At 45.4% G+C, this 20,520-nt stretch overlaps 1 protein-coding gene across 2 annotated transcripts in view; it reads left to right on the forward strand.

The window, feature by feature from the left end:
* The first annotated feature begins 3,703 nt into the window (after positions 1–3,703).
* The window catches only part of LOC138286664 (indian hedgehog protein-like), a 53,333-nt gene continuing 36,516 nt past the window's right edge, over positions 3,704–20,520 (forward strand). Inside the window, exon 1 of one of the 2 annotated variants that reach the window (XM_069227132.1) lies at positions 3,704–3,801. In XM_069227132.1, the coding sequence (XP_069083233.1) occupies positions 3,780–3,801 (22 nt within the window). In that variant the 5' untranslated portion in view covers positions 3,704–3,779. The remainder of the gene's footprint in view (positions 3,802–20,520) is intronic. The other variant, XM_069227131.1, reaches the window with a different exon arrangement.

Consider the following 20,520-nt stretch of genomic DNA (forward strand, 5'->3'; position numbering starts at 1 on the left):
TATATGATTCAATTACTAATTGACTGATCTTTCATTTCTTTTCTCTTTTTCAATGATCAGAACTTAAATACCATGGGGTCTACCATCTTCCATCTATAAACACTAGTTTGGACATTGTATTGCACATTCATTTGAAATAGACTTAGGGAGATTGTTTGACACGTAGAGTTGTAAATATTTGTGACTGTCCAAACATGGAAACTGTGCCCTCACTGGACACTGTGTCCTATAATATGGCTGTGTTGGATTTGTTTTATTCTTACACATACATATAGAACTGGACATTCATGTGAGAGATCTGATCTACGAGTAGGTAGAAGGAGCTTTAGCTGATTCGTGCCTGCACCAATATGACCGCATTATTCGGGGCTACTAATGCTGCATTTGGCAAATAAAGAAAGCGCTATTGCAGTCTATACATGTTAAACGTGCCCATATTGGACATGTCGTTTTGTAAATGGAGAAGTTGGATTAGCTCCACTTTACTTGCATACATGGAATCGGTGATTTTTGCGATGATTTTGATGGGTGATTGGATAGAGCTGGTCTTAGCCGTTTCACGCATGTACCAATATGGCCGCCGTATTGATTTCATCGGAAAACACTGCAATGGTGAAATGTTGATTTATTGGATACTTTCACTATAGATTAGATAAGTGTTTAACTTAGATGATCTTAAAGGGTGTGTGCTGTTTTGGACAAGCTGGTGACAAATCTGGTAAAAGATTATGTAGATATATCCTAGTTGCTCCTGCCAGTACCAATATAGACGCAGCGTTCATGATTGAGAACAAGTGGTTTTCCACTGGTTGGTCAATGCGTGGACTGATTGAACACAATACCATTCAAATGGACATGCCGGCTGGAACTGAGGTTTGCTCAGATGTATGATACATACAACATAAGATTCAAAATAGAGGCTAAGCAACTCAGGTATGTCAAGTTTAGACACGCAAATCTCTATTCCTCCCCTTTTCCTTTTTGATAATAGTATGGCAGGTAAGATGTGACTGTACCAATACTAGGGGTACGTAATTGTAGAGGGCACTACACAGCTATATGTTGGATGCATATTGGCATTGTTTGATCAAAAACAAGGGTTTTTTCAATCTGATGGTGAATGCGTGCACTGATTGGATACAATATCACTTAAATGAAATGGAAGAATCAACTGAATTTGGTATCAGGTATTATTGGCTTTTGATTGGACACATTTATTTTGGACATTTATTTATGGTTTAATGGATCCATTTTTAAATCGATTTGTCAGGAATATGAGTACTTATGTTTGTAGTATTCTGATTTTAAAGTAGATTGGGAGTTTTCCGTTGCTGACTCTGGCCAGACAGAAAGTAGTTATAGGCCACATCTTTTGTAAGCCTTGAAGATTCCAGTGTATGAATATAGAACTCAAATTTGGCTTGTTGAGGGCATCCTGTTGTGATTACTGTGGAGAAATATCGCAAGGTTGGTTCATTTGTGTTTTCTGGTCATGTTTTGACTAGTACACTTAATAATGTGCTGGTGTCTGATATATCTTTCATTCCCTTTTCTAGATTTCTGCTTTTAGATCTACGATATACATTGTGAACAAAGTATATATGCTTATAGGACCTTTATAATGTGGGCTTTTAGAATCTGTGGAAAACTGGTCATTGCATTGTTGAAAACATGTTCACTCAATTATGGTCCATGGAGTTTACATTTTGCACATGGTTTCCTCTGCTGTTTTCCTCCTTTTTTGACTTAACATGGGTGCATGGGTGTTTGAGCCCTCTTTCTGTTCAATTCTGATATATAGGTATTGTAAAGGAATGTTGTTTATGGGACAATGGGTGTTGATTTTATAGATAAATTATCAGAGTATGCTTTTTGTATTTGATGAGCTCAATGTTGATATTTTTAATAAATATACTTGTTTTGAGGTCTACTAAGTTTATAGAAGAAATTATCTAATTGTATTTTTGTATTGTAATCTCATCAGCCTTGAAAAAGTTCTTGTTAGGACGAAACACGTGTGGGCTGAAGTTCATACTTATTTGGCTGAAGTTCATGTTCATTGGCTGAGATTTCTTAAAGTTGGAACATCTGAGATCAAAAATAAAAAATTTCTTTGTGGAATGAAATTTGACTAGTTTTGGTCTATACCTTTTGTATATTGTTTTTATTTGTGTTTGACTGTATATTTATTAGTATGTATATTTATAATAAATTATGACCTGTACATTCGATTTTGTGATTATCACTTGATTAGGAGAACAGACACACAGACGTTCATGCTACTCATCTTGGATTAGAGTTCCTTACAGGTTTATAGAACTTGATGTTTTGTCTTGTCTCTTACAATTACATGTTCAACAAAGAGAAAATGGTGTGGTCCACTATTGTTCTATTTTTGCGGTTAACTGGCTTGGCTCTGTAGATTCCAGTGTGTACATGTTGGCAACAGATGTACTCTAGTGAATGAGCACCATTAACTTGTAGACCATGCATGGAAATTTGAGGAATGTGCAGCTAATCATTGCCAGTGTTGCCCCTCTTTCTTGTGCAGGCACGGACTGGCACAGACTGGCTTGCCTTTGGCGACCGACATTAAGTAGGTGGGGTAGGGGGCGAGGGGGGGGCAGGGTGCAGGAGGGGATGCAGAGCGGGAAAAACAGCAGGCCGCGGGGGGGCTTGAGTGGGGGCAAAAGAGACCAGGAAGAGCGCAGGGGAGACGGGGGCTTGAAGCACGCTGAGATTAGGGCAGCTGAGTTTAGGGGGGCAGAGGCAGCAGGGGCACTGTACTGCAGGGGCTATATAGCGCTTAGCAGCAGTGCTAGGGGAGCTGGAGGGGCAGATAAGCTTTAATAACATAAAAAAATGCATTTTCCTCAGATTACTTTATGTACCTTGTGTTTATTTTTCATTTAGAGCGAGTGCGATATGTTTATTTTTCTGAAGGTGAAAGGCCAATAAAATAGTTGTTGAACATGTTGTTCCTTAATCTTTAAGTCTGGTCCCCTTTGCACTCCTGTGGACAGTTCTCGTTTTATGCCCTTCAAACTCGGGCTTTTATCCCGGTGTACACTGTGCGCCCGGGTTGAAGTGGTTGCCTAGAAGCTGCAGAAGCTGGGCTGAGGCACACGGTGGAGCGGGGGAGGAGGGGGTTTATCCCGATGGAAGTTGTGTGTCCGGAGTGAGGTGTGTGCCTAGAAGCTGCAGCAGCCGGGGCAGAGGCACACGTGGGGGAGTGGGGTTTATCCCGATGGAAGTTGCGAGTCCGGAGTGAGGTGTGTGCCTAGAAGCTGCAGCAACCCGGGCTTAGGCACACGGGGGAGCGGAGGATGAGGGGGCTTTTATCCCGGTGGAAGTTGTGTGCCAAGAGTGAAGTGTGTGCCTAGAAGGTGCAACAGCCGGGCTGTGTGTGTGTGTGTGGGGGGGTGCTTTTACCGCGATGGAAGTTGCGTGTTCGGAGTGAAATGTGTGCCTAGAAGCTGCAGCAGCCGGACTGAGTGACACACGGGGGTGTTGGGGGGATAGGCGGAGCTTTTATCCCGATGGAATAGTGCCCGGAGTGAAGTGTGTGCCTAGAAGCTGCAACAGCCGGGCTGAGTCACACACAGGGGTGTGGGTGGGCAGAATGGGTGGGGCTTTTACCCCGATGGAAGTTGTGCCCGGGAGTAACGCCCACTGCCCGAGCGCCGTTAAAGGGCTGCCTGTGGGACGGGGCTGCAGAGACCTGGCGAGTGAGAGCACGCTAGCCCGGCGCAGCGAGACGACCTGCTCCAGCAGACACCATGGCTGACAAACGTTGCCCAGGTGGGTGTGGCCGGGGGTGGCATGTGGGGGACGGGTGCCCTTTCCCTGTGACCCCAGAGAGCCAGGACCATCAGCTTCGCCAGGGCTTTAAGTGGGCAGGGTCCTGTCGGTGCTGAGCACCGACAGTTCTAACAAGCATTCGCAAAGTCAATAGGCTTATACAAGATCGATGGGCTATGGAACTGTGTTGTGCCCTGTTGTCCATCAGTGTGGCTGCAGTCGGTGGCGTGTCGGAGTGGGAGCGCACAGTGTCATCGAGTGGATTTGTTTAAATGTCGTGAAATGGAATAAGAGCAGTAGAGTGTCGTAGACCTGAGCAGAAGGGAGAAGACTTCAGTGGTAAGGAGTGTCGTAGTGAGGCGCAATAGGGTGGAGTGGGTTGGAGTGGTTTGAGGTAGTGGGGTGGATTGGAGTAGAATGGGATGGATTGGATTGGGGTAGAGTGGGGTGGCTTGGAGTGGGGGCATTGAAATGAGGTGGAGTGAAATGGAGGGAGTGGGGTGGATTGGACTGGGGTGAGGTGGATTGGAGGTAGTGGACGGGTTTGAGTGGGGGGAGTTGAAATGGGATGGTTGGAGTGGGGTGGATTGGACTGGGGTGAGGTTGATTGGGTGGCGGTTGACTTGAGTGGACTTGGGTGGGTTACACTGGAATGGGGTGGATTGGGGTGGGGTTTATGGGATTGGGGTTAGGTGAGGTGTATTTGATTGGTGTGGGGTAGATTGGACTGGGCTAGATTGGGGGGAACTGGAGTGTAGTGGGGTGGATTGTGGTGGATTGGATTGAGGTGAATTGGGATGGAGTAAGGTGGACTGGATTGCGGTGAGGGGAGGTGGACTGGAGGGTGGGGCAGATTGTTTAGGATTGGAATTGGTTGTCTGGAGTGGGGCAGGTTCAAGTGGGTTAGAATGGAGTGGGGCAGGTGGTTTTGGCTTGGAGTGGGGCAGGTGGTTTTGGATTGGAGTGGGGCAGATAAGAGTGGGACAAGTTAGTTTGGACTGGAGTGGGGCAGATTGGAGTGGGGCAGATTGTTTGTAGTCAAATGGGGCAGATTGGAGTGGAGCAGATTGTTTTGGATTGGAGCGGGGCAGATTGGAGTGGAGCAGATTGTTTTGGATTGGAGCGGGGCAGACTGGAGTGGGGCAGATTGTTTTGGATTGGAGCGGGGCAGACTGGAGTGGGGCAGATTGTTTTGGATTGGAGCCGGGTAGATTGTTTTGGACTGGAGTGGGGCAGATTGGAGTGGGGCAGATTGTTTTGGACTGGCGTGGGGCAGACTGGAGTGGGGCAGACTGGAGTGGGGCAGATTGTTTTGGACTGGAGTGGGGCAGATTGCTTTGGATTGGAGTGGGGCAGACTGGAGTGGGGCTGTTTGGAGTAGGGTAGATTGGATTATAGTGGGGTGGATTGGCGTGGGGTGGATGGAAGTGGGATGGACTGGATGGGAGTGGGGAGAATTCGGATAGAATGGGGTGGGTTCGATTGGGGTGAAGTGGATTGGAGTGGGACATATTGTTTTGGATTGGAGTAGGGCACATTGGAGAGGTGCAGATTTGAGTGGGATATATTGTTTTGGATTGAAGTGGGGTAAATTGTAGTGGGGCAGATTGTTTTGGATTGGAGTGGGGCAGATGGGGGTGGGTGGATTTGAGTGGGACAGATTGTTTTGGACTAAAGTGAGGCTGATGGGAGTGGGGCGGTTTGGAGTGGGGCAGATTGTTTTGGATTGAGGCAGACTGGAGTGGAGCAGATTGTTCTGAATGTGAGTGGGGCAGATTGTCCTGGATGTGAGTGAGATATATTGTTTTTGATGTGAGTCAGGCAGATTGTATTGGTTGTGAGTTGGGCAGATTGTTTTGGATTGGTGCAGATTGTTTTGGATTAGTGGAGCAAATCGGAATGGGGCAGATTAGATTGGGGTGGGATGGAATGGATTGGATTGGGGTGAGTGGTTTGGATTGGTGTAGGGTGTATTGGTGTGGGATAAAATGGGATGGATTGTAGTGAGGCTGATTAGAGTGGGGTTGATTAGGGTGTAATGCACAATTATGTGTTAAAGTATCATTTCAGAAATTACACATAATAAATAAACAATGAAGATTTGCAATATTTGAAACAAGTTAATTGTCATCTTTTGAGAAGCGTGCCCATGTGCAAAAACAAGCAAAAACTTGAGTGGAAAGTGAGAAAAGATGACTTTGTAGTTTTGTTTGTCCTGATGGTCACGTTTTTGCCAGTCGCAAGCCTTCTGTTTGCATTGCACTAGAAGTTAAAAAGAATAAAATAGTACCTTGTTCACATCGGGAGCAGCAGACAGCACTAATTAAGTTGAATCAACCAGTGCTTGGTACCTGCTCAACACAGAGGAATGGAAATGATGCCAGACATGCCTTAACGAATTACGATGCTGTAAAGAAGAGTGCCACGTAAACCAACAAATGGTGAATGAGAGGCGGGCTCCAAGCCCTTTACTGTATACAACAGAGTCTCGCAAGCGAGATGCATGCAATGGTGCATGCACTCGCAGGCTTGACCTCAAAAGCAGGAGCTCAGACGGGTCCCTATCAGACTCTCCATTTTTGCCCTAACCCTCAAGATAAAAAAAAAATAACGTTACTTTGCAGCAGTGCCTCCCTTCACTGGCTTTGTTGTAACTTCAAAGAGACTCGTTATAGTTTTTTCACAGTTTCCGCAAATCAGAACTGCATCATTTTCAATATTATATACAATTAAGCCATTGTTGTTGCTTATTTATCTTATGCAAATAACAACCATTGGCAAAAGCAATAGTCATGGCTTGTTGTAGGTGTGACGTTACTTGTTGTTTTGTATATATAATTGCAATGACAGAAAGAAGTAGCAAAATACTAGTCGGGGAAGGGGGGACACAGTATTCTAAAAAATTATTTTAGTTTACATGTTTTAAGCCATGCCCTTAAATGCACCAGCCACGCCACTTTGAGAGACACCCCCCCCACAGTTTTTCATCCCACCTAAAGCAGATTCGAGTGGGACATATTGTTTTAGATTGAAGTGGGGCAGATGGGGGTGGGGTGGATTGGAGTGGGGCAGATGGGGGTGGGGTGGATTGGAGTGGGACAGATTGTTTTGGATTGGAGTGGGGTGGATTCGAGTGAGACATGTTGTCTTGGATTGGAGTGGGGCAGATTGTTCCTAGTCTCTAAAGATAACATTTCACTGAACAAGCTACTCATGCCTGAGAAGGAGTGACTTCGGATGTAGCAGTGATCTCGTTCTAGCTCGGTCACCAAATTTCACTGTACTGAGTGCTGGTCTCATGCAGTGAGTTATTTTCTAGCTGTAAAAGGCAACAACCAAACACTCTTCGTTCTGTAGGTGTCGTTGCTTTTTCATGTGGCGGCTCTACATCTGAGTATCTTATCCTTCTTCAGGATGTCCTGTGCTGGCCCCAATACAGTGAGTCAAGTGCTGGGTGTCTCATTGAGGATGTGCCCAGACCCTCACTGAGACTCCTGAGAGAATGGGCAGCATGTTTGGGGCTGTTCCCTGGCTGTGAGTCTACAGCTGTTCTCTGGATGTGAGTGTTGGTTTGATTCCTGACTGTGAGTCTTGGGCTGTTCTTTTGCTGTGAATCTTAAGCTGTTCTCTGCCTGTCAGCCTTGGAGCATTTCTCTTGCTGTGAGTCTTGGGCTGCTCTCTGCCTGCGGGGTCTTGGGCTGCTCTCTGCCTGCGGGGTCTTGGGCTGCTCTCTGCCTGCGGGGTCTTGGGCTGCTCTCTGCCTGCGGGGTCTTGGGCTGCTCTCTGCCTGCGGGGTCTTGGGCTGCTCTCTGCCTGCGGGGTCTTGGGCTGTTCTCTGGCTGCGGGGTCTTGGGCTGCTCTCTGGCTGCGGGGTCTTGGGCTGCTCTCTGGCTGCGGGGTCTTGGGCTGCTCTCTGGCTGCGGGGTCTTGGGCTGCTCTCTGGCTGCGGGGTCTTGGGCTGCTCTCTGGCTGCGGGGTCTTGGGCTGCTCTCTGGCTGCGGGGTCTTGGGCTGCTCTCTGCCTGCGGGGTCTTGGACTGCTCTCTGGCTGCGGGGTCTTGGGCTGCTCTCTGGCTGCGGGGTCTTGGGCTGCTCTCTGGCTGCGGGGTCTTGGGCTGCTCTCTGGCTGCGGGGTCTTGGGCTGCTCTCTGGCTGCGGGGTCTTGGGCTGCTCTCTGGCTGCAGGGTCTTGGGCTGTTCTCTGGCTGCGAGCCTTGGGCTGCTCTCTGGGGGTGAGTCTTGGTCTGACATGAACTATCCACAGGACTAAGTGAGCTCACCACACCTGAACTACTGACAGGACTGAGTGAACTGAGCACCCCTGAACTACTGACAGGACTGAGTGAACTCAGCACACCTGAACTACTCACAGGACTGAGTGAGCTCAGCACCCCTGAACTACTCACAGGACTGCGTGGGCTCACCACACCTGAACTACTCACATCATTGAATGAGCTCACCACACATAAACTATTCACTGGACTGAGTGAGCTCAACACACATAAACTATTCACTGGACTGAGTGAGCTCACCGCACCTGAACTAGTACTGAGTGAGCTCACCACACCTGAAATTCGACAACACAAGGCGTCTGGTTTTGAGGAGTAAGCGGGTATGGGAGTGGACGGGTCAATTCAATATCTGAGAGATAGGGAATGAGCCAGTCGAACAAGCTCCCACAAAACGAAAATGTAAAATAATTGTTAGTCACTGGAAACGAAGAGGCCAACGCGATGATTACAATGCGGATTAAGGTGTTTACATAAACGGCAGGCGTACTGACTTCCTTCCCTCATAGAATAAAAGTGCCAGGTTTTGGCTGCAGCAGGTCCCATGATGCAGCGCGAGAGGAAGAGCACTTCTGAGATGTGTGTCTTGCAGCAAAGCCTCACCCCGTGCCTCGCTTGTCATTGTGAGCCGCTCAGCTGCGCGCAACCAGTTATTTCAGAGTTCAAATGGGGCCCTTTCCTGGAGTACTGCACTGTTTGGGTACAGTCAACCAGGGGTGTAGGAGACAATACATTTCTGGGGGGGACAGGGACAGCCTTGGGGGACTTTCAATCAACCCTATACAAATCGCTCGTTGTTTACGAACTGCAGGCTCCGATAAATATACACAATCATATATATATATATATATATATATATATATATATATATATATATATATATATATATATATATAGGAAGTGAAATAGGGACAAAGGAAGGCATGTTTTCACAGTCTGAAAGTATCTTTTATTGTGAGCTCAAATGTGAAAATAACATGTTGATTAACCTTGCATCTTCATGCACCGAGCAAATAAAGGTAGGAGGGTAAAAAGGAAGCACATACCCTTTGTGCCCCACACCCATCATGCCCTTCGCCTCATGCCAATTGGAACCGCACTGGAGAGATCAAAAGAGATTAGCTACAATAGTTGTAAACTGTGCTTGGAAACCATAGTTCTAATAACACTTCTACTCCTGTGTGTGATCTTGGGCAGCTCAGCTCCACATCAGTCATAACTAGGAGCATTTCAACTGAAGAAGCTCTTGGAGTTACAGGCTATATAAACATGGATTCTCTAATCTCTGTATAAACTACAGTCACTAATTTCTTTAGAAACGGCTGTTTGTGATGCACCAAGTCACTGCGTGTAAAGAAAAGACATTCAAAGATTATACAGAAAAGACATCAGAAAATGACTATGATAGGGTTATTACAGTCGAATTCTGACATTACATTGTCTTCTGCAAGAGCTAGCAGCCAAGGTAAAAGGCAGATCAGGCCACACAGCATAATTAATGCAGCTGTTTAAAGCAAAAAAATTGAATGTTGCTTTTCTTTCTTCTGCTGTACTTTAATAGCTTGGAATGACAGAAGCTATGCCCTAGGGTTTTAAGTGGTTTGTGGGAAAGTAGGTGGTGTGACCATGTATTATATGGGGTAAAATACCCCCTGTGTACATAAGGATATTGCAAGTCACCTTAAAGTTCATACCTTATAAACAAGCATTGGCATAGCCAATAGGTCTCGCCTATGAAAGTTATATTGCCTTTGCCAATGTGTTTTAGCCATGCTGTACACTAGTGAGACTACTATTCAGCATGCCTGAAAGTTAATGGCATAAAGGAGAATGATGTGTCACCGACTGGTGTGGCGTAGTGTCATGGAGTAAGTAGAGTGTCCTAGAATGGAGCAGTAAACTAACTTTAAAGGAACAGGGGTCCCTTAAATAAAATGCAACACCACTCCCATAAACAATGATCTTAAAGTAGTATGCAAATGGAATGTTTCATGCATTTATTCAATCAAAATATAAAACATCAAATGTAGTGGGAAAACATCAACAGGGGAAATCGAGAAAGACTGGTATTCGGGCATTACACAAGTTATCTGGATGACCCAATGTCACCAATTACAAGAAATATGTAAAAAGTAACCTATATAGTACAGTGGTTTGGAGGAGGCTGGCCTGGTTTGTAGTGGGTACCTATGGTACTTACACCTTGTACCAGGTCCGGTTATCCCTTATTAGTGACATGTAGTCAGTGTCTAGAAGCCAGGCTGTCTAGAGGTAGCTGTGGCCAAGGCTTATCTAGGAGACCTGCAAAGCTCATGCAATACCACTGTAGTCACACAGTACTCACACACATGAAAGAAAATACTCAGTGATACAAAAATAAAGGTACTTTATTTTAGTGACACAAATGCCAAAAATACCATAGAGACTATACTCCCTTAGAAGGTAAGTAATACACCAATTATATACACTAGTATGCAGCAATAGCAATAAAAACAGTTAGAAAACAGTGCAATTAGTGAAAATCACAATGGTTAGAAATGGGCCTAGGGGAAACACAAACCATATACTAAGAAAGTGGAATGCAAATGTCGGTTTCCCACTTAGGCAAGTGTGGTGTGTACAGGGGCGCTGGGAGTATTAGAAAACACCAAAGGTAAGTAATAGAACCCACCTCAGAGCCCAGGAAAGCAGAAGTAAATCACAGTAACTTTCCTAGAAAACACAAGAACACAAGAAAGAAGATAATGCAAGAACCAGAAGATACTTCAAGACACAAAGGGTGGATTCCTGGACCTAAAGACCTGTGGAAGAATGGGACAAAGTCCAAGAAGCACAGAAGAGTCCAGGGAGGACAGGAGCCCCTGCTAACCCGAATCAAGGTGCAAAAGAAGAACCACTGGTGAAGAACAACAGTCAGTACTGCACCCAAGAAGATGGATGCGGGTTCGTGGTTGGTGCAGATGATATCCCACACCGGATAGATGATTGCAGTCTGGTTTGCATCGCTGGATTCCACCAACAAGCCTTGGCACAGGCAAAGCTCATGCTTAGCGGAAAATGGCCACCCAGGAGGAGGAGTCAGAGGGGGCTCTCAGCAACTCAGAGAGCCCACGGAATACCAGGCAGCGCACATAGGAGTCCCCAGCATGGGGACAAAGGAGTTGCAAAAGGAGGCCCACGCAGCACAAAAACAAAGGATCCCACGCCGCCAGAGAACCACTCAGGAAGCGGTGCATCTCAGGAAGGAGTGCTGGGGGCCGAAGCTACATGGTACACAAAGAATTTCATAGAAGGATGCCAACAAGCCTTGGCAACTGAAAAACAAGTGGTGCACAGGAGTACTGTCTTGCATGGGAAGGCAAGCTCTTACCTCCACCAAAGTTGGACAGTAGGACGTCAGGACCATTAGGACCACTTCAGTCCACCACCCATGATGCAGGATCCATGCAACTCATCAGGAGAGGGGACCCATGCAGATGGTCATCGTTGCAGAGAGGTGCCTGCTGAAGCAGGGGATTGACTCCTTCGCTCCAAGGGAGATTCGTTCATTCTTCTGGTGCAGACTGAAGACAGGCTGTCCTCTGAGGATGCACAACCGGGAAACAGTTGCATTTGCTGGCAAGAGCTGGAGATACAATGTTGCAGAAGTCGTCTTTGCTTCGTTGTTGCAGTTTGTGGAGTTCCTGAAGGGTCCAGATGCAGTTTCTTAGGTGAGAAAGTGAAGTAAAGGATGCAGAGTCTTGCAATCTGAATCTGAAGAACCTCCCAAAGGAGAGACCCTAAATAGTCCTGAAAGGGGGATTGGTCAGCTAAACAGGTAAGCACCTATCAGGGGATGGCTCTGACACCACCTGCTGGCACTGGCCACTCAGATGCTCCCAGAGTTTGCTGCCAACTTGGAATCCAAGATGGTAAAACCCAGGGACCCTCTGGAGGAGCTCTGAGCAGCACACCTGGGGTGGTGGTCCAGTTTCGTGCCAGAGCAGGGACTGGGGGTACCTGAACCGGTGTAGACTGGATTCTGTAAGGAGGACACCAAATGTGCCCTTCAAAGCATTTTCAGTGGCCTGGGGAAGGAAGCTACCCCTTCCAAACCTATTTCCAAAGGGAGAGGGTGTAACACCCCTCTATCAAAGGAAATCCTTTATTCTGCCTTCCTGGGCTTGAGCTTCTCAACCAACAGGAGGGCAGAAACCTGTCTGAGAGGTGGCAGCAGCTGGGGCTGCCTGGAAAACCTCAGAAGGCTGGAATGGCAATACTGGGGGTCCTCTAAGGAGCCCCCAGAGTGCATGGAATCATACAACCAATGCTTGCAAAAGCCTTGGGGTATGATTCCAACATGTTTGATACCAAACATACCTATGTTCGGAGTTACCATTATGTAGCTGGGAATAGGTAGTGACCTATTTCCAGTACACGTGTAAAATGGCATCCCCACACTCCTGAAGTCTGGGAAAATGGTCCTGGAGGTCGTGGGGGCACCTCTGCTAGTGCAGGGGTGCCCTCACACACAGGTACTCTGCACCCTGCCCTCAGGGCTGGAGGGCCTGCTATAGGGGTGACTTATAAGTGACCTGGTGCAGTGTAACTGGCAGTGAAAGGGTGCATGCACCTTTTCACGCAGGCTGCAATGGCAGTTCTGTAGAAGCCATTGCATGGGCTCCCTATGGGTGGCAAAAAAAATGCTGCAGCCCCTAGGGATCTCCTGGAACCCCAATGCCCTGGGTACCTAAGTACCATATACTAGGGACTTATAAGGGGGCACCAGTATGCCAATCTTGGGTGAAATACTGGGTTACCAGTATGCAATAACCATAATTTAAGGGAGAGAGCATAACTACTGGGGTCCTGATTAGCAGGATCCCAGTAGACACACTCAAACACACTGGCAAACAGGCCAAATGTGGGGGTAACCAAGCTAGAAAGAGGCTACTTTCCTACAAGGTTAGCATCCACAATAGTGATTTACACGCTGTTATACACCCACTTTTACATGAATGACTCAAATAGTGAATCAAGAAGTCATTAGCTCATAGTACCTATGCTTATGCCAACTTATGTACAATATCACAAATTCAAGTCAAGGTACTTTGGCCGACAATATTTCGATCCCCTAGACAGGTATCAGGATCATCCTAAGCCTTCGTTAAGCTTGAGTTAAAAGGGTTACATAGTGCTTGTAACCAAAGCGGCGAAGATAAATCTGACTCACGTCTCATATGAGTGACAAGGCAATCAATGGAGAGCTGAATCTCTAATCAAGCGCCAATGCCATAAAGTAGTAGTAGAGTGGAGTAGTGTCACAGTGTAATAGAGTGGAGTGGCAGAGTGTCGTAGAGTGGAAAGGCATAAATAAGAGTGAACTGGAGTAGAGTGAAGTAAAGTAACATGAACTAGCATAGAGAAAGTTGGGTAGAGTGTTGTTGAGCATAGTACATTGTTGAATAGTGGAGTGGCATAGAGGGCTGTGCAGTGGCGTTGAGTAGAGTATCGTAGATTGAAGTGGCATAGAGTGGTGTGGAGTGGCATAGAGTGGAGTAAAGTGGAATGGAGTGGCATACAGGGAGTTGTGTAGGGAGTTACAGAGTGGAGAAAGTGTTAGAGTTTAATGGAATAGAGTGTCAGAGTCTAGTATCATGGAGTGTAATGTCAGAGTGAAGTGTCATAGAGTGGGGTTGGGTGGTCTACAGTGAAGTGGCATAGAGTACAGTGGTGCAAAGTAGATTGGCGTAGAGTGTGGTGGTATAGAGTGCGTTGGTTTTGAGTAAAGTGGTGTAGAGTGCATTGACGAAGACAGCACTGGTTTAGCGTACAGTGCAGTAGCGTAGAGTGGTGAAGAGTAGAGGGGAGCAGAGTGGAGTGGCACTGCATAGATTGCAGTTGTTCAGAGTGCTGTGTCATAGAGTGATGCGGTGCATGGTAGAGTGGAGTGGTGCAAGGTAGAGTAGACTGGTGTAGAGTGCAATGGTGGGGTGCAGTGATGTAGAGTGGCATAGTGTAGTGGCATATAGTACATTTGTGTAGAGTGCAGTAGAGTGGCATATAGTTGAGTGGTGCAGAGTAGAGTGCAGTGGTGCAGAGTAGAGAGGAGTATAGTTCAGTGGCAGAGTGCAGTGTTGCAGAGTAGAGTGTCATAAAGGGAAGTGGTGTAGAGTAGAGTGTCATAGAATGCATTGGTGTAGAGTAGGGTGGCATAGAGTGCATTGGTGTAGAGTGCAGTCATGTAGAGTGATACAGAGTAGAGAAGAGTGGCTTAGAGTACAGTGGTGCAGAGTTGAATAGAGTGGCATAGAGTGCAGTGGCATGGAGTAGATTGCTGCAGAGTACAGTATAGTGGTGAAGAGTAGATTGTTGAAGAGTGGAGCATAGTGATGTAGAGTGCATGGTGCAGAGCAGATTGGAGTGGCGCAGGGTACATTGGAGTGGTGCAGGGTAGATTAGACTGGCATAGCATAGAGTGGAGTTGCGTAGATTGCAGTTGCATAGAGGAGATGATTTCAAAGTAGAGTGAAGGGCCTACAGTGGAGTGGTGTATAGTAGAATAGATTAGAGTGCAGTGGTGCAGAAAAGAGTGCAGTGTGACAGAGTACAGTGGCATTGAATGCAGTGGTGCAGAGTAGAGTGGCGTGGAGTTCAGTGGCAGAGTGCAATGTTGCAGATTAGAGGGTCGCAGAGTACAGTGGTGTATTGTAGAGTGGCATAGAGTGCAGTTGCCTAGAGTGCTGTGGTGCAGAGTACAGTGGCATTGAAAGCAGTGGAATAGAGTGCTGCGGTGCAGAGTAGATTGGCATAGAGTGCAGTGGCATAGAGTGCATTGGATTTGACTAAAGTGGTGAAGACTGTAGGGGTGTATTGTGCAATGGTTAGAGTAGAATAGCATAGATTGCAGTGGCGTAGTGTAGAGTGCTGCAGAGTAGAGTGGTGTAGAGTAGAGTGGTACAGCATAGATTGCAGTGGCGTAGAGTAGCACAGAGTGGAGAAAAGTGGTGTAGGGTGCAGTGGCATAGGGTAGATTGTTTCAGAGTACAGTGAAGAAAAGATAGAGAAAAGATAATATACTTCAATATGCTGAAGTATGTAACGATAACAACATAAATAATAACGGTAGACATAACGGCCCAAAATGAAATATGGCTTCTCCCTGTTAGCCACTCTATAATCAAGCCCTTCATTACCTAGATAACAAAACATTAAACATAAATGTTAGAAAAATATACCCTTCTAATAGCTAAATTGTTGTGTGAAAAGGTAAAATCTGGGCCCAATCTCGACTTCACTGTTTCACCAACTGGTGTGATCTTAGGCAAATACAAACATTGTGTTTCACAGAGTCTCCTTTCTAGCCTGCAGGTGTCAGGCTGAGTGGGACTCTGTTATCTCTTTAGATCTTGCTCAATGTCTTGCAGCTCCTCTTGAAGGCATCCTGCAGTGCTCCTCTTCAAGTCGGCAGATGATGCAGACAGTAATCATCCAAAACTCTTTTCTCCTCCTCGTGCCCTTTGTTCTTATGAGCACCCTTAATGCCCACAGGTGTGAACAGGACAAACAAAAGAGCAGGGGGCCTCCTGACTCTCCTTCATTCTGTTACCATCAGATTGGAGGATGGTCGGTACAGGGCTGTTATAAGTAGTGCTTTTGTGCGCTAATGGCCCTCTGAATAATAGATGTGAGAGGGGAAATTATTGTGTCCCTTTGTCCCCCCCACCTTCGTCCCCCGTGTCCCCCACCCTCCAAAATCTGGGGGGGATACATCCCCCGCGTCCCCCACACTTCCTACGCCCATGCAGTCAACCCATAAAAGGAAATTGGAAGGGGCAACGAGATGCTTAGAATAAGCGCAATGACGCAGCTAGCGCTTGCTGCGTCTTAGTGCTTTTTAGGTCGCAACAGAGGGTGGGGGAGGGGGAAGAAGCGACAAAAAAAAAAAAAGTACCTCGATCAGCGGAAGGACAGCAGTCAAGCTAAAGGAATCTGTAAATGGTCCATGCTGCAGCCAAAGAAGAGGAACATGCTGCCCAATTAAAAGGCAGCAAAGAAGAGTGACAAGGAAGCCAACAAATAGAAAACAATGTGTGGGTTGCTAGCCCCTTTGTTGTACACAATACATCTCTCAAGCAAGAGTGTGCTCACAAGCAGTGTATACGCTGTCGCAGGCGAGACCTAATAAGGTGATGATGGAAGGCCTGAATTAATCTCATCCTCTGGTAATTATGCAGGCCTGCATCCCAGATCATTGTTTTTTGCTCACTAGACCAGCTAAATGCAATTCACCCTGGGTCCTGTTCCACTAGAAACTGCCCAGCGAAATGCCAAGCACGGTCCTCTCCAAATGGAAACATGAGCAACCCCAGATTGGCTTTGGCCTATTAAGACCTCATCAGTGTGGTATGGCTTCATTCCTATGACACAGTTATCGAGGACACACATCCGTTAATACCTGTTGTAGTAAAGGTGTCGCACTGAGGAAGACAAAATGGTGATGGGTGGAATGCTTGACTTAAACTCAGCCACTGGTAAATATTGGAGCCACATCTTAGTTCATTGTTTTTTTGCCCACTATGCCCTTCTCAGTGGAGCCGCCTTGTGGTTGGTTCTATAATTTTGAAGCTTGAAAATTATTTAAAAAGACTCAAAGATATGATTTTTTAAAAACAGAATGACTTTTTTAATGACAGTCACTTATATTAAATATTGTGCTGTGTAAATTATTGGAACATAGATTGGATTACAATAATTGGTGTGAACAGACCCAACCCGCCACCAGAGCCCAGGGCCTGTGGCCATCACTACACACAGGGCCAACCCTTGTGCCCAACTGCAGCACGGTGGGGACTTGGCTGTCCACAGGGGTTGGATACGCCATGTAGCAGATCCTGAAGCTTGCCCTGGGACTGTGGCTCACATTACTGAACCACAGGTAAGGGGCCTCGCTGGTCCCCCCCCCCAGTTCCAGCTGCCTGGATCTGTAGATCTTGCAATAAAATCAGTTTTTGAAAACAATAATTAGATGTGGGTGTCTTTACCCCCCCTTCACTTATATTGACTTGGTAGTCAGGGTGTGCTCACCCTGACCCTCATCCCCTTATAGATAATAATGAGATTTAGATTTTGGCGGACGGGATATCTATCACCGTTGTGACAGAGTAACCTTTCCGCCAAAATCTAAATCAGGCCCCCAGTATGGTTACAGGGCTGAAGCAAGTATGACAGACTAGATGCAGCCTGCTTGTTCAACGTCCGATGAGCTACTCACTGAGCCTTGAACTGAATACGCCTCTCTATCGGAACCTAGTGCAGCTTACAAAGTAGCTAAGAGACGGAGTCGAATTTTGGAAGATTTAAAAGTAATCTCACTGTCACGTTCTGAACGATTGACAGCATGTTTTTCACATAACTGGTGGCAACCACATAGAGGATGTTACAGTAATCAAGACGAGAGGTGACAAAGACCTGGATGACCGTCCTCCGAACCTGGGGATGGAAGAAGCCAATGATGGTTTTAAGGCTTCTGAGGTTGCCAATGTGGACAGCAGTCAGCACTTTGACGAGTCGTCAACCCAAACATCCAGATTTTTAAAAAAAAACATTTGGGCTTGGAAGGAGCCCCCAACACCCTGGGCCACCAGTGATCTCCCCACTCTTGTGAGTGTTTACCTAACAAGAGCATTTCCGTTTTGTTGCTCTTCAACTTCAAACAGTTAAAATGCATCTGATCAACAACGGCTATCATACAGTTCTGAAAACTGACATGGCCATCTACAGACCCCGCAGTCAATGATATAGTAAGATGTGCATCATTTGCTTAGGGTACCAGAAAAATTCCAAAAGATTTCATGACATCAGCCAATGGCTGCACGTAAATATTAAAGAGGGTGGGACTTAGGGCAGACTCCTGAGGAACCCCATCATTTAAGGTTCTCGTAGTAGATGTACATGGTGGAGAGATCACCTGAAAGGGTTGATCTTTAAAAAAAGAAGCAAACGAGGCCCATACTTTGCCCCGGACTACATTCTTGTGTAATTGCTGTAGGAGCATCCCATGGGACACTATATCAAACGTGACTCTTACATCTAATTGAAAAGTGCTCCAGAGCCTCCATCATCAGCAGTTTGTCACAGAGCCTCAGTCACTTGAAGAAGAGCAGATTCAGTATTATGCACAGGTCTTCTGCAAGGGCTCGAACAGCTGACGCTTCTCCAAGGAGTCCACCAAAAGTTTATTCACATGTTTCGCCACCACGTGACTCAGAAAAGGTAGGAGAGCGATGGGTCGATAATTTGCAGGTAGCGCAGGATCTAACATAGTTTTTGTTTTTAGAAGTGTAGCTTTTTTTTTACAAGTGGAATTACTTTGTTGTGTTTCTAGCGGCTAGCTCTGGTTATCCTAGCTGCTCTAGGTTGTCTAGAATGCACTCCCACTTCTAGGGCCATCAGGAGCCCAACACAGGCACTCACCTGTGACCTGGGGCTCAGCAGCTAATCCATTCTTCCTGTAAGGGGAACCTTTGCACTGTTGTAGTAGTTTGTAGAGTAGGCATGTTTTAACCATTCATATTTCTGGTAACAAATAGTACCTTTAATGTTATATTTATCCACGTTTGTTTTATTTCCTCGTGCGTGCATCTGTGCACGAGACCATTCCTTTGTATTCTGTTTGGAATGCATTGTTTTATTAATTTGCCAGTTGCTTCTCGATGCTTGTTCCTGTCGGCCAGCCGCTCGCTCCGTTGCTGGGAACTTTACTGATAATAAACAAAACATTTTCCATCTTACTTCTGGAACTTCATTACTACATTTTGGTGACGATCGTTCCCAGCAGTGCTAGTCGCATCGGAGGAAAATTAGGAGTTGGCTTAATTAGCTACTCACTCTTTATTTACCACAACTACTGGATTTCATCTTCTCCTCAACTGTCACTCATAGGAAATGAATGTTTGTCTTCAGTTATTTCCCTGATTTATTGACTTGCTCAGTGTGGGGCAGCAATTAAGGCTGTTCAGTTTGCAGTTTTCCTTCTTACTTGCATGTTCTCAAATTTTGCTGTTTTCTGCATTTCAAATTTGGAGTCCTGGCAGCACTTAAAGCTTTCTAACAGCCTTCCGGCTTGAACGTAACTTACGTGACCCCATTTTGTTAGTTTCATGTGCATTCTTCAAATTAGTCACACATAACGTGCATATGCCTTACAATTATATTCTGGGAGCTTCGTTTTCCTCAAGATTTCAGCAACCTAATTTAATTTTTTAAAACTGTCAGAAAAGTGAGTACCAACTCCTATTTTTTTTTTTTTTTTATTGCTGATTTGATTATATAAATATTTATATATATACATACATTTATTTGAATATTTTTCAATTAACAATGCAACAGGGTTGTAATCCACCTCCGCCACTACAACAAAATCCAGGAGATGTACCCATGAAGTGGAGCAAATGGCATGGTTTATTTAATAATTTTATGATTGCCATTGATGGGAATTTCTTTTCTGCAACTAGAAAAAGGGCTACTATTCAATGGTATTGGTACAGAAGCTCAGGAAATAATTGATCATTTACCTCTACATACACCACCTGAAGGAGCTGATATAAATGATTCTGATGTTTTCTCTGAAGCTTTGGACAGATTACAATTACATTTCACAGTTGAACCAAATGTAGTTACAGAACGTTTTAACTTTTATTCACAGCACCAATTTGCCACAGAACCTGTCGAAGGGTATGTGGCTGCTCTTCACATTTTGGCTTCACCCTGTGATTTTGGTACCCTTACTGATCAATATATTTGGGATCAAATTATTACGCACTGTTATAACGAAAAGATTCAAGAACATCACTTATAGAAGTTGTTAAAGGTATGGAAAGGTCAATACGATCTTGAAAGACATTAAATGATGAGAAAGATAATCATCTTGAAGTAGCTGCAATACGCAATGTCAACAAATATAAGTACAGTTAAGGGTACAACAAAAATAACCTAAACAAATTAAAATGTATACGATGTGGATCAAATTCGCATACCAACAAATCAAGCTGTCCTGCCTTATTTAAAGAGTGTTTCAAATGTGGTAAAAGTGGACATTTTTCTACAGTTAGCAGATCTCAAAGGATTGTTAATTCAATTGTTGGAAAACAATTGAAAATTGAACATGGTACCCAAGATGTCGAAAGTGTAGTCTTGATGATTACTGAAGATAAGCCTAAACAATACAAAATTCTTGACACTGACTGACAACCAGTTATATATTCCTCCAAAGTGCAAAGTTATCATTGATGGATTCTCAACTATAATACTAGTGGATTCTGGATCACCTTTTTCAATAATATCTGAGGCATTTTTTAACAAACTGGTCTGGACGGAAGTTGGAGAGCAATGACATTAAAGCTTATGGTTATAGTCAGACAATGTAGGAAAATGCCACTGTTGGCATGGTTA

Source organism: Pleurodeles waltl, chromosome 3_2 (genome assembly GCF_031143425.1).
Source record: "Pleurodeles waltl isolate 20211129_DDA chromosome 3_2, aPleWal1.hap1.20221129, whole genome shotgun sequence".
Lineage (NCBI taxonomy): Eukaryota > Metazoa > Chordata > Amphibia > Caudata > Salamandridae > Pleurodeles > Pleurodeles waltl.